Below are 24,291 nucleotides of genomic sequence, written 5' to 3'. Positions count from 1 at the left end.
ACAAATCAGGTAATGACACAGGGAAATGAATATTCCCATATTTAATCCTGATGAAACACATGAAGTTAGCTGGAATTGGTATTTACCATCCATGGAAAACCAAAACATGGAAATATCATCTTATTCCAGTCACTTTAAATTTCCTTGCAAGACAATCTGACGCCAACATAGGCCTTTAACATAATGGTGAAACACATATAAAAATTAAAAATGCTGACATTGAAATTAAAGAAATATAATTGTTCATGTATGTATGGGAAATAAAGCCCAGGTGAGTTTCTCTGAGTTTGAGCGGTGAGCTTGTTGACTTTGAAATGAATGGAGGGACCAAGATTTCAATTCAATCTCCAATCCAGGAAACCCAAAACCACAACATAACTTAGGCCAAGCCACAAAGCAGAGAGCACGTAAGGACAGACTTGACCGCACCATTTGACAGTAACTGATCATGACAATAATCTAAGGCAATCATAGTATCTTGATAACTTGTGAAATGTCAGGTGACTCTGTGTTGCCGTGGTTGCAATCTAAGGTTACCAATCGAGGGAGTTGCCCATCATGAAAAGAAACAATTCTAATCAGAGAGTCAATCATTGACAACTGACAGCACCTGGTACAGGCTTCTTCTACGTCCCACACATCAAGAAAGAGAAAACTTCAGCGGTACTTTTCTTATTTCTGCTCTTGTTCAGCAGCTAGTTTGGCGTGAACGAGGGACTGTGTATCGGAATTTGATGAGATATTGGCAATGCTGAGTTGAGCTAATCAGCTAGGCCCTGCACATCTTTGTAGACATTATGTTGACTTGAACAGTTCCAAATGACTTTGTGGATGAGATCTAGACAATGAGACGACAAGACTGATTTAAAATACATATGCTACCTTTTAACATTTTTAGATAAACGACATAATTATTTTTCTGTCAGTCCCTGGCTGTGTTAGTATTTGTCTTTTCTGCTTGGCTTAGCTTTACTCCGCTAATTAATTTGGTCTTGTCTAGTCACTTGATTTGTTTTAACTGATTAGGAGACTTTACAAGACAGCTCACACCATGTAAGACAAAATCCCAAAGGTCACATTAAGATTATGCAAATTTAGCAAAACTCCTACCCAATCAAATTACTGTTTACTGGAGGAAACATTTAACAACTACTATTACAGGACAGCTCAGTATTAACCAGGATTGTTTGAAAATTTCTTCATGCAAATAAGCTAGATTTTTTGGCCAATAGTGATGAGGCAATTACTGGAGGAATGGAAGCAGACAAGATTAACAAACCAGGTGGATTTGGTTTGAAAGAGTCTCCTCAGTAACGAGTAGAATCACATAATAGCTACAAAACAGAATTCTTAATGACACTTTAACCATTAGACTTCCTTTAAGCATTTAATTAGAATACTGTTAAGAGGGCACTCCACATTGCTATTCAGTACGCTAACTCTTATTTCTTTTCCTTGCTGTATAAGAAATGAAGCGGATGCCCGATTTCCATACTCTCTTGCTATTTCTAGACTTTTACTGGACTGAGAAAAGGTCACTGAGGATAGGAAGACGGCGTTCTCATCTTTTTGCCAGCCTGGCTTTTTACTTGGAACATCTGTTGAAGTTATCAGCGATGTAGATTTGTTAAGCCAAGAGTTGGAAAATGGGAACATTTCCCAAGTTGATAGCCCTCAGGGGATCCTGGCTACCAAAGAAAGGTTTTTTTTCCTCCTTCAAGAAAAGTTGAAATCTCAGTGGAATTTTGGCATGTTCCCCTTTAATTGAGTGATGGTTATCAAGCCAGCCAACAAAAACGAGTATCAAAATACGTGTATTTCTCTCTTAACTGAAGACTTATTTCACTCTTTTCTCAAGCATTCTTTCTAGGATTAACCCATTTTTCCTGTAGAATTTATCCAGCAATTCACTGCAAACTATAATTACCTGATATGGATTGTAAGGTACAAATCTGAACTGGAATGGATATGAATAAAGTCAATGTATAGTTTGTATAATGCTAGAGAACGCAGAAAACACTAAACACATGTCAACATTGTCACTCTACACTTCTTGCTGACATCACTGCAACATTTCATTGGGTTTTGATGACACACAGCAGGATTTGCAAACTTTCATCTCACTTTGCCATATTGTGAAAACTGAAACTAAACCTTAATTACCCTTCCTTACATTTTTGGAAACAAGTTTCTTCAACTTAAACACTAATAACATCTCTTCTTTGATTTTTAGATGAAAACTTTCACCATCTTGTGAACATGATGAAACTTGTATGAAATGCATGATCTTCCCCTTGTTCTTTCACAGTCCACAATGAAAACTATTGGTGTATTTTAAAATGTGACACACAAGTATCAACAAGTTTACAACTAAAAGAGTTAACTTCTTCACGATGGAAAAAATCAAGTTCATTTTAGCATCTCAAAGTGCATTCAAATGATGGTATTTTTTATCAAAATTAAATCAATCATTTCTAGAAACTTCTTGAAGGGTCTTGTCTTCGAAGTCGGATGAAGATCTTTTTCCTTCGGTGATATCATCATTGGTTGCAGATGTTGCATTTCTCTTTGAGAAAGAAAGATAAGATTACTCCACCTCTAGGTACAAGGACTATCATTTCCACTTCTATTCCATTTCTTTGCAACATTATCTACAATCCTTTCAGGGTTTTTTATCGTACTTCATTGTGTCAGTGAACTCATAAAACTTATAAATTTTACAGAAGAGTTGACATTTTCACCTTGTTCAAATTATCTCATAGTTTAAGTATTAAACCTTTGAAGATGGAATTCTTTGTAAAAATCTCAATCTCATGTGTACATTGCTGTTATTACTTCTCTGTATGTTCCATGTTGTAGAGATTTTGAAACAAGTTTTATAGACACACAGATACCATCGTTTAAGGTGGTTGGAAAGGCTAGAGCGTCAGTTATAAATTTCAACAAAACTATTAAAATATAAAAGTAGTCAACATTCTCTGTGGAATAAAAAAAACTAGACATTTGGGCCACAAAGGCATTGCAGAGTTATAGCCTGTTAAAACTTCTGAAAAACTGACCAAATAAGAAGAAGTCGGGGAGTCCTTAGTGTATTAAATATGGTAGAGGTCCCCTAGCTTTTAATAAAATGTTTGAAAAGGGAAAGTCATTATTTACTATTTTTCAGGAAAGTTTGACAAGGCGGTGCTGGCATTCAGAGTGAGTGACTGCTATTGTAAATGCATTTTAGATTCTTTGAGTGTCAAAGAGGTGTCAAAAGTGAGATTAACCAAAAAAAATGCTCTATGACTTCAAACGAGGGGTGCAAATATGGCTTGTTTCAACATTTTTGACAGAATAACAGTTTTCCTACATAATTGTATACCAATTTAATCCAACTTTGAAATGAGATATGGACATGGAATTTTACAGCCTATTAACAAGGTTACAGATAAGATTTGTACGGCACGATTTTCCTGTATTTGAAGCACTTTTTGAAAAATCACATTTTGAAATTGAAAGAATTTTTAATAATTTTTTGATATATAAACCCATGTAAAATCATAAAAACAAATTTTATTTACAAATCATGCCGTACAAAGCTTACAATAAATAGTGTCAACATATTTATAACAAATTTGGTAATATTAATACTATCAAATTATTATTAAATTAAAATATGTAAAAAAATATGGAAAACTAAATTTTAATATTTACTGGTGTCATATTTCAAAATCATGGCTGCAAATATACAATTTTTATATTCTTCGGAGAAAGTAATAACAAAGAGACTTATCCTGAAAATTTGAACTAAATATCTTGATTCTAACACTTGAAACTTGACATTAACTCTGAGAAAAGAATTGGTGCAAAAATAGCCTTTCCAACCACCTTTGTTAAACCCTTTCACCACCATGGTTTGGCCCAATCCCATTGTTATCAATGGTGAATGTGGACCTGTTTACAGGGAATTGGGGGTGAACAGGTTAAACTTTTAACATTGGGACTTTTTTCCATTTTCAGTTTCTTCAAATCATAAAACATTGACAAGAGCTGCCTCAAGCCTAGATATTACAGCTGATTCATGCATAAAAAAGACATTAAAATCAGTTTGATATTACTAAAAGTGGTCAGTAATGTATGGAAAGAGCACTGGCACTATTAGGGACTTTCTTAAAAGGTATATAATGGACATGTAGACAACCCCAGTGAAATGTTAATGAGTTGGTAGAACTGATGTGATATTAGCTTTCAGCAGTCACCTGTTTGAAATATCCTGTTTGTAGCATGTTATCCTACTGTCTACTTATAAGGCATAGATATACTATGATGCTACAGAGACATAAGTAAATAATTGGTCTTCAAATTGTGTAGACATGGTACCTACAAATTTTCATACATATTCACATAACCAATACTAAAATCTGTGAATTTCACATGCTGCTACGTATCATGTTCAATGACATTAAGGTGCTGCACACTTCAATGATTTGTTCGGTATAAAATACAACCCTGAACACAGAAACAATGAAGTTTGAAATTCTTTGCTTACTGAGTGATTGCGCAAACTATCTTGTCATGGGAAATTTCAGATTTTTAAACTAAATTTTGGTTAGACAAAAACTGCCGTTAAATAAGGAGGTACCTGTTATACTGATTGACAGTTATACACTAGGGCGGGTTTCATTACGCTTTCAACCTTACAGTGGAATCTACATGTTTTCAAGTGAAAGGTACTGTTGTAAATGCCATACAATTGAGAGAGTAACTTTAAACACGACACAGACACGTATCATAGAAAACTGTTCAGACAGTAAAATCTGATACACAAACAGCTCCTGGCTAGGTGTAGGCGCATCCTCTTTGGATCAAAACAATACTTTTCACAACTTTCAATCTCTGTGCCTGTTTTTTTCATCATGTGTAACACAGCATGCAAAAACCATGCTTAAGTGGTCACACACTGTGTGGAAATTCACAGCATGCTTCCAATCACCCTGGGGCTGTTTTACCATTGTTTTAGTCACGCTACTGCAGGGGTAGGGAGTCTATTGTGGCATAAAACAATACAACTCATTAGACCCAGGGAGCTCACCTAGAGGTCCACCTACAGAATGAACTATCAAAGCCACAACAACATTTCACAGGTCAATGACAGTGAAAAGAGCTAAAGTCAACTTCAATTCTGTATAGCATTGTGTAGCCAGGCCCAGTACTGATGTAACGTTCAATTCAAAAATGGTACAAAGGCAGACTTTCCAAACCAACACTGAGAAACAGACCCCCTCAAGAGGAGTCTTGTGTTCAGGGATTTACGTAGGCAGAGAATCTGTTTGTTGAACTTTCACTGGGAACAATTTTCAAAGTTCTGCAACTTTTCTCAAAGCAGATTACTCAAAGCAGATTATCTGATACTGAACTTCTGAAGTACAAATTTCAGCTCGATCAAATTTATTTCTTTTGTCGCTTACTGTTCAATTTCTTCTGGCACAGGTCTTAATCAGTAAACAACCATGAAAATGTAGGAAGAGACAAAAGCTTGGAAATATAGATGTCTAGTGAATGACGTTTCTTGAAAACGAGCTTAAATATTAAGACAGTTAGTCAAACTTCACAGGGGTAAAGTACAGCCTTTGTAAATGGTACAGTATGGATGGATACCTGCTACCAATTGCTTCAATCTTTTGTTTCAATTGTTAATTAGTATCCTAATAAGTACTACTTACACTCTTAAGTGTTTGAAAACTTAAACTGACAAGATTGTTAACACCTTCTTTAACTGCTACGTGCCGCAATCAATAGCTTGCTTTGCACATTAATATTTCAGACAGCAAAGCTATCAATACTGGTACATGTTATTTGGGCCTTCTCATTGTTTGTCTTCAATAGAGGGGGATTGATGTTTGGGACACAACACACTTAATCTTACAGACTTCAGACAATGAAAAGTCAAGTCTCTAACAAGCCAGTCTCACTGGAAACTTGACCAGCATCAATATACAAAGAAGGCGATTCCAAGGCTTGATTGCAATTCTCATTTGTGAAGTGAGTGGTACCCTCAACATGAGTAGAACTGTGAGAGCACTTTCTCCACAGCAAGGAGGGGGACATCTGCCTGGTTGTTAAGGAGTCCTTTAGAAATGTCTTTTGTTTCTCAAACTGCCTTGAAAAACAAACAGAGTACAATGAACACTTAGCTGATGAAAGAACCTAATCTTTCACTCTCAGTAACTACTTCTATTCTTCCATTCAAGTTCCCTTTTTTTCCCCTTTGTGGTCAAGAGTCTTGTCCAACTGTACAACTTTGCCACCTGGAATGCACACTGGCTTGGGGTCAATTGCAGAAATCTGGGCGGGTAACATCTTGGAGTGAGCCGGGGCTTCATTTGCAGACAGACATGATGACATTTTGTCAATATTTCATGTAGGTAGAAAGGCAAAAAACACCACAAGCACATCAATACTTTCCCTTTCATTGTTTTTTTAAATGACAGTAAAGTCAACTCTCAATACATGAAATCATCAAGACAATAGATTTTCAATTCTAATCCAATAACAAAGATTTCCAATTCTAACCTAATCACACTGGTACTGTAATTTCAAATCATGAGCCCAAACCCTCCATTTTTTCTGTTCTATCCACGAATGAGTACAATCCCATTCACTCTGCATTTCTCATATGATCCCAAAAGTAATCTGCCATTCATGGCTTTCCCTCAGCTACAGAGACCAGTCCAGAATGATGCTCCACTTGCCTTTATTTGCACAGTGCAAGATAGATTTTTGTTAACATACAGAATCTGGCGTGATACATTGAAAGAAATTACAGACCAACATTTTGTGCCAAGTACGCCTGTGTCCACAGTATTATGCAAACATCTTACGGTCATACAAACACAGGCTGTGGATACACTGGCAATTGTTGAGAAGTTCACAAATATACTCTTTTGAAGTCTCCCAGCATGAGAATGTAACAGATGACAATTTACTACTTAACAGTTTGCTGGAGTTTTTGTCTCTGGATGTTGTACAAATTACTTTGTTTCAATTGGTTTGTTCGGTGCTTTGTGTCACACTGGTGCAGGGCAAGCCAGCAAGACAATAGCAGTTTGACTTGGTCGGTGGACTGCAAATAATTAATGGGTGGCTGTGACTGGCTAGGGTTTTAGTAGCGGACTTGGGCAATTTACTGACTGTTATTGATGTAGTGAGAAACTATGTCTGAGGTACAATGCTGATACAAGGAAAATTGCTTGGCGTTTCATGACTCATGTTGTGGTTTACAAATGCAGCGTTTTCACCCTTTTTTTCCGCAGGCACAGTTGCATAGAGTGTGCCGACTTTCTTTCTTTCCTAGAATAAAGATCATTACATGGTTGTTTGGATGGATTGTTAGGTATGGGCGGGCAATCATGATAAGTTATGAGGCGTAGGATGGTTGGTTAGTGTCTTCACGACGCATTCGTGCCGCTCGTTATGATTAATAGGTGTGTTGAGCGAAGCATGTTTTGACTACGTCCTGTACAAATTGAAGTGCGTACCTATATGGAGAGCACAGATCATTCAACATTGGCTTTTAAAGAACTTGTGGAAAGGGACAAAACTTGGGATTCTTTTGAAGAAAAACTGAAATTGTTGTGGCAAATTTATTCAAAATATATAAAAGCCACTATATAGCAAGAGTTGTTAACACAGCTGTCTTGTCTTCACAAAACACTGGCTTGAATCAGTAAACTCGGCAAAACCGACTGACATATTATGACAGAAGTTTTATTTGCTTTCATCAACATGTCCTTCAAGACACTGTCTAGATCAGCTTGAAGATATTTTGAAGTCAAGCAGACCGACACTGACTTCTTGGCTCTCTCTATTCTTCCTTGATTACACATTCTCTTTCAGTTCTCTCGTGGTGTCATTGTAAAATGTAATCCCGTCTGAATAACTGTATTCATTTCAAGACAACTTCTCTGATCTACTCTCCCCCTTCTCTTGTAAATACAGCATTTTATTATCCGTCTTTTGTCTTTCATATTATCCCTGGCACCAAACATGTCATGTTGCCAGCCTAATCCTGATGGAAGTGTCCCAGCTTAGGGCCAGACTAACCATTATATCCATCCAAGGCCAAAGACTCTTTACCCACCGGACAAAACCTTGTTCATCTGTTAGTCCTTATACTTGCTTTTCAATCACAAACTTCATCAATATTTCATTCTTTTCAACACTTTGATCAGACAGATTTCACTAACTTTCCTGAAATCTGATTTGTAGCAATCCTACTATTTATTTTGAAACAAAAACAGTAGTATCACCATGTCCTTTTTCAAAAAACTCCTAATCGGGTTTCATTGATGGCTCATAAAAGTGAACTACCTGATGGAAAATTGGCCAAATGGCTCACAAACACCTTACAAGTCTCTCTGTGGGCCTTAAAACCTGCCTTTCAAACAAAACCACTCTTCCGTATCACTGCACATACTTTTTGTATGTTTCTCCCTTACCATTGGCCAAACTCCTTGTCAAAACAAAAAAAACTCCCAGAAAAAATAATCCAAGAATCTAAATTGTTTTGTATGTAATCTAAAATGTGTGGTATGTATAATGTGTGGTATGTATTGAGTGATCATGTCACTGTAAAGATTGACCATAAGTTTGACAGACCAAATAGCATTCAAATAGGAACACTGTATTTTTTCAAATCTAAACACTCTACAAAGTTCCATGTCTTCATAACTTAAATTCAATGCACTTTACTGAATCCAAAAGAAGTCTGCAATTTCTGCTTTATAACTTCACTCCTCATAATCTACTAATACTAAAGTCTTTGCATCACAAACTAAACATCAAGCCTGGAGTTTTTATCTCCCAACTCTTCTTTCCAATTATTAGATATAATTTCCTGTAGCATTTTTACATTTTTAAATCAGTAATTTTCCAAAAATTGGAGAGATTAAATTATTATCTATACCACCACAGGATCAAATTTCAGCCTCCTTCTGTGAAATATCATAGCAATACCAATTTCAACGTCATCAATATTCACATTATCTCTTTACAATATAACTTTCCAAAATTTAGAATTATCCTGAATTAGGTGACTTCCTTACGGGATAATTTTTCACTCATTTTTATAATCTCCGCCAAGAATTAGTTACTGATACCTTCTCAAATACCACGACGCTCATTTTTTAAAAGTACCATGTCATAATTTTAACTTATCTCTCTCTTCACATTATCCTAGTCAATTTCAGAATTAGATTTTCAATGTATCTAGGGTTTCTGCTTTATCTTTATCCTTGCAAGATGACATTTTGGGCAAATCACCGCAGTACATAGATTTCAGTTCAATTAACTTGAGGAGCTAGTCTATTCTTTGGTATTTGTCTGACATTTTACCGTTCACTGGCTCAACTTGTGAGTATTCCTTACATGCACCTTTCCAGTTGTGTATAGACTTCCTTCCTTACAAAACGGAAATTTAACCATAGTATTTTTTCAATTGATACTTTTCTTTAAAATTGCCAGCATTCCTGATGTTAGAAATTGGTGCAATAAAAACACAACTAGAGAGTTACCTAAAAGCAAAGTCTGTCCTCTCCTGACAAAAAATACCAGATTTCTCATCTGGTCGTTTTAGCTCATTAATTTTGTTGTGGCGAAATTTTTTTGTATCAATCTACTTATATGCTCATCAATATAAACAAACGACATGGCGGCTTGAATATCTCCCCTGATCAAAATTTAGGTCTGAAAAATCGTTATAATTATTAGAACCTCAAAAGACAAGACAAGTTTTGACTCTGTGTTTTTAATTGTGTCCCCAGTGTGAGTATTCATTTGCCTAGACCAAACAGCCTGAACTTTGGATGTACAAGAGCCATTTTATGCCTTGGAAATACAGTTTCCACCACAAGACTGGGCCGCACACTGAGCCTCTAAACTTGTCACGACTTCCAAAATATTCTAAGGCTACAACAAAATAATCTGAACAAAAATATAAAGTGGTGTACAACTGTATACAAATAAAGGAAATGTGGGATTAATTTTTGGAAACAAATGACTGCTTGACACATTAGAAAAGGTTCAGTAACTGAGCCTTGTAATGAGAGTCAAGCGCAGTCATTTGGATGGATGTGATAGTGTCCGTGCTCTTAAGACCACATCCCTGCTGTATTGATGAGTTGAATACAAAGGGCATTTCAAAATGATTGTGAGAGCAAAACATGAAATTGTATCTTACAAAGAACAAAATTGTCAGGATCATTACAAGTTACAGCTAAGCAGCTCTACCAGTTTCCGCTGTGGAGCAGTTTCTCTGTATTTAAGAAATATGTTTTACCATTGCGTCAAAGGCAAAAGATTTATAGTCTGGGAATTGAGCTTATTGACAGTTATTTCAACTGGGTATCATCAATCTCTGATAACAAAATGTACATCTAATAGAGGAACACAACTGTAACAAGAGACTTACCTACACGTAAGTTGTACCTTTCTGTAGTGTTCTGACATCAGAATATTGTTTGATATTGTCTGTCCACTTGCATATGTGATATTGCCATCTTATATTATATCGATAGAGTCAGATGGTTTGTGTATCTGACATGGTCTGTTATATAACTTATCAAAGTCAGGTACTATGCATATCTGACAGATAAGATACTGCAATTACAGACCATTGGTCTGTTAATATCTAATCTACCGGTACTTTTTCACACACGGCAAAAAGCAGTCAAATTTTGAGTATTTCTTGAGCCTGAGTACTGCAGTATGATATTGTGACCAACACTGTCGAAATCCTGGTATAGGAAACCCTGGCTAGTGATGTATACAAATGGTTGAGGGGAGGACACAGGCATTACAGTTCTACGCGGTCAAAAAACATGGTCAAAAAAACAATGTCTTGACTCTTGTTTCTCCTTATGTGATAATCAACAACACTGGATAAACATCCATGTCTTTTCAATGCCTGATCCAACAACAACCCAACCAGAGTTCCGTGGCGACAAGATTTCTGAAGATCCAAGATGCGTGAGAGGAGTACAAGGTATACATATGTGATGGTTTTTTCATTAGAGAAAGTGATTTATTAGAGGTTATGACATTTGTATGTCAAAGCTCTTCTGTAAGATACAGTACTGTGACACTTCTACAGTAAAATATGATAATTGATCGAGCATGTTCTCTGAGTGATTTTACAACAGTGGCATAATTTACCAACACAAACTGGGATATATTGCCACCTGAATTACTGGTAGCATCAAAAAGTGCTTGTGATAAAGTCCATTGGCACCAAAAATTGAAACAATTATGCTCTTACGAAATTACATGATGATAAGGAAATTGCTTGTCATACTGAAGACTGGTTAGAAATTTCTTACCTGGAATTCATATTCAGTTCCTGCTTCAAGTCCGTCTATAACAACACTCTGAGTGCTACCCTCCATTGGATCAGCTCTCATAACTTTACTCTCCTCCTCGGTTCCACCAACCGGAAGATAGCGGATCTCATATTCCAGGACTTCTCCATTTGGAAATTCAGGTACCATCCACTTCAGTTCGATGGTATTCCCAGTCTCAGCAGTGACTCTCACGGCTTCTACTTGTGATGGTACTGCAATGTGAAAATTTCAAGTTTTTGAGTTCTTATATCAGACACATTATTTTAACATGGCATTATTTTTAACATGACATTTTTTTTAAATGAGTCTTTCTTTGTCACCATGGCTGTGCTCAAACTATAATCTTTTCATCAAACTCACGCTAGACACACTTCATTATGGAAAAACATGTAAAACACAAATTACATGCAAGTCTTGTTTCATGATCATAATAACATAAAAATATCTACAAGAATTTCAACCAAATATAGTAGCTTTCCATGAAAAGCATTTTTGAAGCTCCAGAGTTTTGTTGGCAGTTTAATGTGGGTGAAGCTGTAATCAACAAACAATATGACAAAAATTTACCTTCAGGGGAATAACACTAAGAAAACAGGATACATATCTATAACAACAGATCTATTACAAGACACTAATTGCTTTATATTATACTACACTGTCTTTCATCTGCAAATTTGATCTTTTTCCATTGAGACGCGGCATTGTTTGATAACTGTGCAGTCTTCTCACAACTCTGTGTGATTAATGAGTGTGCAAAACAAATGAGTTTTAGCTTTACCTGTTAACAATATTATTTACTGACTAGTAGGCTAAATAAATACAGTCATAAATCAGGGCTTCACTCGACATAAAACCTTCATAAAAGGGCTTCACTCGACATAGAGCCTGATTCAAATAAATAAATAAATAAATAAAAAAACCATACAGCCATAGTCATTTTAATGGCTGTAGATATATATATGTCACTGTTCTTTTTTTTCTGTTGAATATAGCTTGCAGGTATCTGCATACAAATTTTATGCTGTTGAATGTAGTACCAAAGTTCCTAGCTGACACGCTTAGTTTTAGGACAACAAACTTTATCAATTTTCTAATTTATTAAAACCAACTATATTTACTAAAGATGTCTCATGACAAAGTAATTTGATTTACATTTCCCATTTATTGAAACCTTTGGTTATGGCAGTTGTAAAATCCTATAGGATATACTTGGTCTGGCCATCAATTTCAGGTAGGATGTGCCTCAGGGACAGATATTTGGACTCTCAGACTTCTACAATGTACTTTTGGTCTAACCTCTTATAGGGCCCATTTGAAAGCTCATGGAGTAAATAAAGTTATCACCAGCTTATATTTTTTGGAAATTGAAAATGTTATTTTTCCCATAGAGTTAACATAGGATTGGCTGCCATCTTGAATTTCAAATGTCTATAAATTCAGGGTAATTTGTTCCTCTACCACCAAATTTTGCAGGGTGACCCCTAGTTTTTTATTCTTGATATTAAAGCAAATGGTTTAAAGTTTCGTTGAGAACAATTTGGGCAAAAGTTTTAATCTTTCAATTTCAAAGTGTGAATAACCTTAAAGGAGTGGAGCTACCTCTGCACGTTCACCAAATCTTCCTGTACATGGTTCTATTCATCCCAATGAAACAACAAAGACTTGCCAAAATTTGATAGTGCAAGGGCCAAAATTTTAAAGTTGCTAGCTCTCCTGGCAGACTTTTCTGCTAAATCTCATCTAAGTAATTTCAAGCCAACAGTCTTGAATATAAAACATTTCAAAAACTCTGTCAGAAAATGATTACATATCTTGCTCTGAACACAGAGAGTGAAAGGTGACTGAAAACAGAAATTACATTGTCATACCCAGTTTGTAATTGCATTTATCGTATTTCATACAACCTCACTCTATGATGTAGTTTTTCCAGAAAATCCCAGTGGACGTAAAAGCAAACTCTATTACATTCCAGCACAGAAACTGAAATTACTCTAAATGTAATCTTTTATTCTCGTCCCATTTCAAGACATCATTACCAAGCATTAAAGTGTCTTTGCACTCTCCGCACAAATTGTATTCCACATTCCTGATTTTATCACATCTTATTCAGGACTTGAAAGCAAATAATTTTTACAGCCCTCACTCTTTTCAAACAAAATGAAACATGACGATCATTCTCTTACGGTACTAAAACTAAAGGTGACTTGAATTGAGGATTACAAAAACACAGTCAACTTTTCATTAGACGCAATTCGTACATACCAACCTGTCCGTGTTCTGATGTAATGACATTCTCTGATTTGATAAGTCAAAGAAAATGGCAATAATAAGTCTTTTGCAAACCAAGGCGCGAACAAACAGGGATATGTTTCTTCTCCCTTGAAAAGCAAAATTGGCAAACCTCCTTCCAATGTTTCAGTGGAAAATATGATTTGCAAAAACTGACTGCGCATGAGGAAATCTCAAAGTTGGCTATTTATTTTCAGTACTGGTTCTTTTTTATGACCCTTTTTCTGTAAACTTTTCTAGTTTTGAAAGAAGTTTGCACCATGGATGAAGTTCTTACTCCTTCCATTCAACAAATCTTCTTTTTTGATTCTTTTTACCCTTTCATATTTATCTGCAATAACAGTTTGTCAAATTAATTCAGAGCAAGTGACACTTAATAATTTTGAAGCCTATATCCTGAAGATCAGTGTAGCATTTCTGGACACTACAGTCAAATTTCCCATGGGCGTTATTTGAAGTATATTCTGTTTTGCTGAAACTAAGTCAATCCGAAATGACTACTAACATTTTGCTTCAATCTAGCCAGTACTTTCTTCAATTCACAGTATAATTCATCCATAGGGAGCGACAGTGTGACTATTATTCACCTCAATGCCATGAATTTTTTATGTGCTTCAAATTATGGTTCTCTTTCCGTGCCCTGAGTATATCTGTAATTCCAAAGTCAAGCTATTATTTTTAACGGTTCAAAAGTCTTATTCAATCACGTTTACCTTCTCAGACTCAAAAGACTCGCCAATCTGCAGCCAAAGGACGAAAGGTGCAAATGAAGGCTACTTAACAATTAGAGCTGTCTTTTGTAAAACTTCTGAGATCCATGACCTTTGACCCCATATACAATACATCACAGTGTACAGGGCACCAGCTAAATTTTTAATGAAATGAAAACTGATTGAATGATAGAGAGATGCAAAAAATAGATCAACTTCTGCTCGGAATATAAAATTGAGAGAAGTCACCAAACAAAATGCTCCTGAAAATTCATTCTGAAATTCATTCACTTCTTCACCAGGCTATCATCTTATAAAAGAGCTTAAGGCATCAGGTTTATAGACACACTGGTAAGACATGATTGTAGTAAATTTTGCCATAACCTGGCAGTTATCGTTTCTGAAGCACACACATCAAGAAATATGGCTGCAACGACTGTGTAACACATGCATGAGTACTTTAAATGTCGTAACTCATGTTTTTATAACTGCTTGGGAATTTCACTACGGGTGTACAGAGCTGTATTTCACACCAGTAGACTTTGCTAACTTTAGTGAGGATTTACAACGTGCTAACTTCAACATTTTTTGGCAGGATTTGAATTGACTTGATGGTTAAGTCTAGTGTATGATATTAGTTAGTAAAGGTCTTTAAAAAAATTCATCTTCCACATTGCGAAAATGATAAATTAGTTTTTATATTCAAAGATGGTTCAATATGATTTTTCCACTCGATGTCTGTATCACTTTGTTTTGAGATTTGCCCTCATTAGTAAATCCCTTTCATCTACACTAACAATAAAGCTACTCTTCAAAATTCATGACAATAGATCAGGATGCTTTTTTAAACATATTGTAGAACTTGTCAAAGTTATAAGATCACAAACCGTTATTAAGTAAATTCTAATGAAATTGTGGAAACATACTGTCTGGTGGGTTGCAAAGTTCAATACCAGCAAGTAAGTGAGAACCAATTAAAGAACAATAAAGGATTCTCCAAGGGATCACAAATACATTCAGTCAACTGAAATATAATTCAGTCATAATCATAATTTCATTAATGTTCAGTCTACAAAGAAAACAAATTAGTCAATATGAAAGCTATATCCTACATCTCTAGTAAGATATTATACTTTGTACAGCTTGCGTAAATATTCCCTACAAATCATATCATACTTGATGTGGGTTGACATGAAATACTGCACCGTTTCTAAAATCATTAGTTGTCCCAACAACCTGCAATTATACAGCCACAGCCATAAAACACTGATCAGGTCAAAGTATTGCTGCCACTGAGTATTGCATGAACCAAATTGCCATGACCCCTGACCCTATGTAGTGTACAGTAATACAGACCAAAACAGTATTCAACACAGACTGAGATTTCATGAGACAAGCACACTCCAAATCAACAATGCCACGCTGCTATTTCGAAAAATATTGTAAAAAAGCTTTCAGGTAAAAGTAGCAAATAATAATGTCAGCTTTGAATTAATCAAAAGCAGATATATTAAAAAATATAATATTAACATGCATTTCTAACAATACCTGTTTCACATTAACATGTTAGAGATTTTTTGACTAAACAGAGCTTTAATTTATTGCAGTCAACAAGTTCCGCTTGTTTGTTCCCTTGACAAATTTGTGAAAAAAGTCGTTTTACAGAAAACATTTCCACATGAATAAATCTGCTGAAGATCTAATTAATAAATAACTGCTATGGCCTGAGGACAGGACAAATTTTCAATTGTTTTGGCATGTTGTTTTTTATCTTGTCAGAACACATTGGTAAATTCTTTTCCGCTGAAACATCACATCTATTCACTTCAAATCTAGGTAAACAGTCTGCCACCCAAAAAGTTAATTAGAAGAGCATTGAACAAGATTTGAGTTCAAACATCAAAAAATCACACAGAAGGTGGAGAAATATTTTGTTATGCAACATCTCCGTACCCTTGAGGGCTCTTCTCTTCAAATTTGTTTGTGTTGTCAATCTTTCCATTGTTGCTATTGTTGTTTACGGTGGATAGCCTCGCTGATTGAGAGAAAACTGTTTTGTGAAAGTTAGCCTGAGCATAAAACAATTTCCCCTCTGTGTGTTCTGAAGTAGCCTTTATCCCTTTACGAAGACAACTGTACAAACTACATGTGTGGTTGCCGTCTGTCCAATGAAGTGTACTTCTTGACAATCAACATGTACAAACTTGTAGGGTTTCTATTACCGTTTAGTTCTATGCATTTGTACATTTCAAAACCTCTCAAAAACTCAGGCCGATTATCACCTAGCTATATTAAATGTTAACTTTCTGTCTACAGATGTCACCGCTGTCCTTCAATATCCAAAACATAATCATACCAGACACAGGATTTCAGTGCAACCTGTGCAAGCATATCGGTTGCTATGGATATGCAACGTTTACCTTTCAGTTAGTCATCATCTATCTTTTTCTCTCAATTTGTTGTGTCAAACCTCTTTCTAACTGCATCTCTGTCGAAATTCTCTAAAATTTTATCAATATTTAATAGCAATATCTGTTACCATTGTTGAGTATAGCATTGTTTTCAATGTGAGTGTATGTGTGTATGAGTGTATGTACTGTCCCCCTCTGTGCCTTTCTCAATATAATTTGTCTCAGATCCTAACATCAAAATTCATCCGGACCTTGTCTACTTGATATTCTCTTTTGGAATATCTGCACAGGACATAGGAAATCCATCACTTTGCTCAAGGCAAGCTTAGAACAACCATTACAAATTAAAGCAGTGAACCTTCATCGATTCCTGGATCTTCAGCACAGCTGAAGTTAACAGAAGGGTAAAAGTGTGGCCAAGAATTGATAAAAAGGCATGTGTGTGCATAGTCTATCCTGATACAAGTTGGAACGTTCGGAAAAACTGCTTCTGACATATGATCTGAATACAGAAAGGCTTATCATTGGAAATGTTACAAGGGCATTTGCATCGCGACATCCATGTTTAGTTTTACAATTTGCAATCATAACTACATCATAATTCTGACAAGCTAAGTGAAGTAGTCTAGCTTTTAAAGTAAGTGTATAAATAATCCACACACTTCAGGTTATGTGATTATTGTCACAATTCACGTACGTATGCTTGATGGATGACTGTAGCAGCAGATGTATCCTGGAAATTTCCCATCCACTGTTTGGAGGGCAGTACATGCCTGGCAGCAATGTTGAGGTACAGGGGTAAAACCAAGATAGCTTTCTCAAAAAATACAAGGTTTAATGGAGTTACCGAGGCATTGGTCATGGCATCTCTTTCCATCCCAGTGTACAAGACATAGATTAGCCATCAGTTTTTCCAAGGCCATTCTCTGTTGGATTACAGTACTGGTACATTGGAAATTTCAAGTTGAGCAGCTAACACTCTTTTTGTTTTCTTCTGCACTTGACCTACAGGCTTAAGAGCCCTTCAGTGGCCTTGAACAGAAGCTAAGCTTGTTTATAATCTGAAGAGGTGAATAATTTACAATGACGGAAACACAGGCTTGAGATATATGATAATATAAAACAGGAATAAGGGCTAGGAATAAAGTTATCAAACATTCAGTTAAACACTATGATTTACTAACTTGTAGTGCTTACTTATTACATACTTGAAATTGTACATAATCTTATCAGAGATGACACACGAAATGTAGTACAGAGAAGGGTGGATATGTCTCTTTGTGATATGGGAAATCTAGTCAACATTCTACACACCAATATATACACATCTTGGAAAGAAACATAGCGACATGGTTTTTGATGATACCTGAGAGTTTTATCTCGATCTGTGAACTAATTGAGGATAAAAGGGCAAAGTCTGGTTTTCTTCAGTGGGATTTGCAAAAAGTGTTGCTTAGTCTGGTATAGTGGCCATCAGCCTAAATCTCCAGCTACCTGTTGGCTACAAGGCTGTAAAAACTGGCTGACTTTTGTGTGGAGATTGGAGAAGAAAAAAGCCCCGTGGCTGGGATTGCATGTCTGAGTACTATGGTTGGCCTTCCCTGCAGACTGGTTTAGTACAAGCATCTAACAGGGGGATTAGGCACAGACTTTTTTCGCAAAGACAAAGGCGGGATCAATTTCTGTAATGCTTTGTAAAACCATGTTTTGACTTCCATGTAATGTGATGTATTTCTCTCTTTTTTACAGGCAATCCCAAACGAACAGGACACTACACGGTACAGTATCATCTAATGACTTTAATCTCTGAGCAGTCTCTTCTGAAGACATACAGGACATGCCACACAATGTATAGAATTGCTGCACTAACAGTTTCAAAACTCTGACACAACTATAAAGTAATGGTATCAACTTCACAGTTATTTAAGGATCTGCTAAATTTTCACATTTTGCGGGGCTACATATTTTCTTTTAGGTTCTTGCACAAAACATATAATGCAAACTGATTTTGATCTTCAATATGTCTGTATAAATATTGAAAACATTGAAGAGATTTGCAAAGGCTGAAGAAAGTGCCAAAAACCAAATATTGTAAATGGAAACTTTGCTAGGATTACTGCCGCCTAGGGCATGCCTCAGGAAAATTCAAGCTGGAGATTACATTACAGTACAGCTGAAGCGGTAATCTCTTGTTTTTACTTTGTGTGTTAATGTATTCTCTGAAGAAAGAATCATGTTTTGATGAAGAGCATGTGGAAAAGTCATTTCTTCTTTAAAGAGGCCAAGCACCAGCAGCGTATTTGCAAGCATTAACAATACATACAGTACACTTCTTTCAGTGTGGATCAGGACGCTTTTGCCAGGGAAAGAAAAACACGATATTCTGCCTCAAGTACACCTAAATTCCTATCGCAAACGGTTAAGATTTGCTGGCAGCAATGCCATTGTCTCTGCCTTCCTGTTTTCATCATATTTTCAATCAGTAAGGCCAACAAAGGAATACGAATGTTCTCCTGTGTACAAATCCAATCAATTCAATATCAGCTGGGCATACACAACAGATCTGCAGAGCTCACTGCACTCAAACACTAAATACCTATGTTTGCGTTTTCATAAGTAGGATTTAGAGCAAAAATCAAACACATTCGGCAGGCTTTGGCATGATCTGGCGTGGGATTTCCTTTCAGCTTTTATTTCAACACAAATGTTGAGGATTAAAGCTGGCAAGCCCAGAGACCTCACAGCATATATGTTCTTGTTTGGGTACAATCGCCATGACAACAAAGAAAGCCTTGTGACTGTGATATGACAGAAATCACGACATTGCAGATAATGACAATAATCCATGTAAACTCACTACACCATCGTTAGAAAGTTCTGTTAAGTATAACAAATTCCACTCCCTCCTCAGGATCACGGATATTTCTTCTAAGAAGTTGATGACCTTAATTTTTGTACAATTTCTAAGACTGATTTGGTTGAAATTGCAAATCTTGTGCACAGTTGTGTGACTGGCCTTATTTGCTGACTAGGGACATCAGGGGTCAAAGGTTACACAGTAGCAATACTAAAACCATGATATTTCTTGACCTCTAAGGTCATTATAATCTGTTTCATCAATATCAAACACCAGACATGTGATACTTATCCAGCATACAATATTACATCATCCGCAATCTTCAAAATCCTTCCTTAACCACTGAGATTTCCTGTTGGTCCATTTCTTTAATATTTGCAATAATTTTCTTACAAAGGCAGGGGTGGCTACACTTACCTGCTGACGATGTAGTTGCATTTACCACAGCATAATGATCTATATCACTTTTGGACGAGACACCATTCTGAGCATAGACTTTAAACTTGTACTCGGTATACGACTGCAACCGACTGATGTTGACTGACGGTGACGTCAGACCATATTGACTTGGGGAGTACTGGACAGTGTATGAACAAGGTTCAAGCTGGTTGTTTGTGATTTTCTCACATACCACGTTGTAAGTTACATCATTTCGTCCACCATCACGGACAGGTCTCGTCCAGTAGAGAGTAACAACAGATGATTCACTAACAGTTGCTCTCAACTTGATTGGTTCAGATGGTGGTTCTGTGATCAGAAAAAGATTAGAAACATAAAATACACATAAATGATGAAAATATTTTTAATCTTTTTCCTGCCCTGTAAATTTGCTCAATTTCACAACTTTAATCTCAGTTCTTGAACAGACAAAACTTCAAGAGAAGAAACGTTTCAACCTGATTTGCAAATCCTTCAGGTGTTGAACGTGAGAAAAAGACAACATGATAATCCTACAGCATTCATATAATGACATTAATATTCAGGTCAGGACAACATAACAGCATTGTGAGCGATTCAGAGGAATTCAGGGTTTTGGTCCAAAGTGCTGACTGACGTTTATCACCCAATATGTTGTTTATTTTCCTATCAATCATCTTTGCAACCGACAAGGCAGGATTAAACCCAATAAAACCTGGATTTACTTCTCCTCAAGGTTTGTAATGCCAGAATACGGTCATTGTGCTGTTTTCAGGTGGACAGTCGGAGCTCTCTGCTCTTGATGGGTGACTTGTTAAAGCGAACAAATAAACTTAAGATCAAAGGTTGAACAGAATGGCCATCTTAAGTGGTTACCAGATTTGGAAGAGCTATATTCCCAACATCCCAGATAAAGAACCTATTTTTCATATGCTAATGTTACCATGTACAGTAGCACAATGCTCACGATAAAATAAATTTTAACTGAAGTGACCAACAGCTCCATGAGTGTCTCATTGACACTTTTAAAGATACCTCTGTAAAACTTAACTATTACTGACGATCTCATTTGAACTTTAGTGAAAACCCTGATGGGGTTTACAAATGCCACTGCACATGGCCACAGAGCCACATTTAGGCTTTTAATCAATTAGACATATTATGTTGAGTACTTTTTTCATTTATAAGGCCATGCAGATCTTTGTTTCCACTGATATCTCAATCAGAATGAAACTTTTCTCTTCATATGGTATAGGAACATGACTCCAAAACCTGTATGTTTTGTTCAAAGTTGCTCACATTTTGCTGTGCAGTCGTTGTTTAGTATTAATGTCAATCACAAAGTCCCCATGACTATTCTCTTGTTGCTGGGCAGTTTAAAAAACAGGTGTCCAACCAACACCACTTACCAACACTAGATTAGTTTGTGTGACACAAGACCTTTGCTATATATTCATGCTACAGGTGAGTACAAAGCACCTACCAAACATACAAATTACATATTCCAATACAGTAGTAATGTTTTGCACTCAAATCTATCCACTTTGGAGTTCAAAACTACAACAGCTGGAAACTAGACTAAAAATAATGATTAAGCAAATTACACACTCTGTTTTGCTGTATCTTACGTTTCTCTTTTCAATGCTATTAAATGCAAAGTGGATTATTATCTTACTAAGCGGCAAGATCAAAATCCTCCAGTTTGAGATTACGATAATTTTCATAAAGGCTTCAATGCAATTCCAAATTCCCTCAATAGATGTTAAACTCATAAAGTGAAAAAATTTCACGAATGCCAAACTTTTATACTTTTGGCCTCAGTACCTCTTTGTTAAGTTCTTTTTCTACAACGATTTTCCATTAATGGTGTTTTGTGGTGAAATGCAAGGACAAAGTAATTAAATGACCTAGTATTTAGCTGTATCAGAAATACCATACCACTCAATCATAATGATGTAATGTTATCACAGAGGACAAAGTAAATGACACTTTGGATTGGAAATCTATCCACTTATCCGGCCCATTTTACCTATTTTCCCCAATTTTTAGTTCATCAACCAACAGCTCTGGAGTTCTGACATTCCTACTTTGTCATGTGATTTTTTCTTGAACGATTTTACATTTTTTTTGGGGGGGGGGGGGGAGTCAATGAGCAACAAACATTCAAACAGTACTGACAGATCCATAACAAGACCTGCTGAACAATTTCCCTTCACAAGATTAAGTTTATGATCGTTGTGACAGATTTAAAACTGATCAACGAAATAAAGTTTAGCCGACTCCCTCATCTATTTTTCATTATCGATTCTAATGCAAAATTCATGGCCTTTCCTCCCTATGTCTCCATCAAAGTGGTTTAACCTAATCAGTTTAAAAGCAAGGTAAGGAACTTATTGTCTACAGATGCAGTGTACAGTGTACATGTATGGATAGATGTTCAAGGCTGGGAAAGAAACGTAGAGTCCCTGAACAATTGAAATCATTTGTATGAATGACATTCAATTTCTATACCATATTTTGCAAAGCCTTGAGCACTAACTTGTATCTAGGTTGAATTATTCCAACATAATCCCCTTTCTGAGAGAAAAGAATGTTATTGAACATCCGTTTTCTGTCCGTAATATCTCAAACGACTATAGCAAATTCAAGTGCAAAACAACCAACAGTGGTTTGTCTAGTTTATGTTTCAAAAAGAAAACCACATTTACAAAACTTATTGACTTGTACACTTTACACAGGAACTTGATTGAAAATTTGGCATATATTTTATGCAATTCAATGAAGACCTTTACAATATACTATTATAATCTTTTGCTGGAACTTACGTGTACAGGGACTAGATATTGGATCAGTTTCAGCTCGGAAATATCCAATTTCACAGTCGCAATGGGTTGATGGTGATCTTGTGGAATAACTGTGATGCGGACATGGCTTGCAGGTTTCATTGCTGAGAGTTGACTTGTACTGGCTAGCTGGACATGCTGAAAATGAAGCAAAAATAATATTAAAGTAGGTATGCAACTCGAAAATGAAGGACTTAAACTTTTGTTCAATCTTTGAACCATTCTCATTTAAATTAGATGATAAAAGACTTGGGTCACCAAAGAAACGAATTACCTGAAATATACTGATATTTGAATTCAAAATGGCCGCCATTGCTGTGTTAACTCAATGGGAAAATATAAAATTTTCGTTTTACAAATATAAGATGGTGAATATTTATTCACCCCCAGAGCTCCAAAAAGCCTACACAAGTGGTAGATCAGAAAAATATTGCAAAACATGGAGATTCCAAATTTCTGTCCCCGAGGTGTGTTCTACCTTAATTGCGCTGAAAATCTTTTAAGTGATTTTATGAAACATGCATGTAAATTGGGAGAGGGTGGATGAAGTACAGCAAAGGCGGTAGTTTCTCTGGGATTAAACTTTTTTTACCGTTATACATACATATATGATTATTTGAAAGAGTGTAATGATCAAAGAGTTGCAAAATTCCTGTTTTGATGGTGAATAAAGTTTGTAACTTGATTTAAAATGACACATAGTGTATTTACACAAACTTGGCAAACTGACACATATAAAATTTACATAATTACATATATAAATTATGTACACATATCCTTTATTGTTATTCAGGACAGCACAATTGTCATATTACTATAATTACTACTTCTCAGGGATCAGGACCCTGTGAGATATGAAAGGACAAGTCTTGTTTTTCAATTCATTGGCCTACGATAATGAATACGCAGATGGCCTCAGAATCCCTCAGAATTCCAGAAGTTAAGCCACCAGTTTCCGAGATCATCAAGATGGTTTCCTACACAAGTTACATAAAAACTAACAAAGAAGGTAGCCAAGTCAGTTTAAAATCTCCTTGAATGAGGGCATGTATGGTCAGTTAGTACACTACAAAATGTCTTGTTCTCTGAACTTGTACACAGTGTACTTGCCAAGATGCTAGAAAAAGGAATTAACTGGCTTGCTATGATGACACATCCCATCCACTAGCCTAGGTCACAGTTAGATTGCCTCATAGATCGTAAACATCAATACAGGACCAACAAGCTCAACCATCCCATGCCTGAATGTTCCCTTCTTCATACAGACTATAACGATCACGATGGTCTCCCTAACATAATGAAATCTTCCTGACATATCAGCACTGGTAACAAATGGAATATATTGCTGTATAGAAATTATATGTGTGTTGATGAAATGTTCCTTTG

The 24,291-nt window shown here is 36.0% G+C and overlaps 1 protein-coding gene and 1 long non-coding RNA gene across 2 annotated transcripts in view; one reads left to right on the top strand and one right to left on the bottom strand.

Annotated features, from left to right (window-relative positions):
- Window positions 1–24,291, bottom strand: part of LOC139136615 (ephrin type-B receptor 1-B-like) — a 135,087-nt gene that overhangs the window by 76,028 nt on the left and 34,768 nt on the right. The window contains exons 4-6 of the mRNA XM_070704387.1: window positions 22,888–23,043; window positions 20,063–20,392; window positions 11,358–11,590 (exon numbers count right to left, since the gene is read on the bottom strand). Coding sequence (XP_070560488.1) covers window positions 11,358–11,590; window positions 20,063–20,392; window positions 22,888–23,043 — 719 coding nt within the window. The remainder of the gene's footprint in view (window positions 1–11,357; window positions 11,591–20,062; window positions 20,393–22,887; window positions 23,044–24,291) is intronic.
- The window catches only part of LOC139136617 (uncharacterized), a 30,068-nt gene continuing 16,441 nt past the window's right edge, over window positions 10,665–24,291 (top strand). Inside the window, exons 1-2 of the long non-coding RNA XR_011553204.1 lie at window positions 10,665–11,023; window positions 18,538–18,566. This is a non-coding gene — a long non-coding RNA (uncharacterized lncRNA). The remainder of the gene's footprint in view (window positions 11,024–18,537; window positions 18,567–24,291) is intronic.

This window comes from Ptychodera flava, chromosome 7, assembly GCF_041260155.1.
Source record: "Ptychodera flava strain L36383 chromosome 7, AS_Pfla_20210202, whole genome shotgun sequence".
NCBI classification, from domain to species: domain Eukaryota; kingdom Metazoa; phylum Hemichordata; class Enteropneusta; family Ptychoderidae; genus Ptychodera; species Ptychodera flava.
The sequence above is the reverse complement of the archived record's forward strand: the minus strand, read 5'-3'. Positions and strand labels throughout refer to the sequence as shown.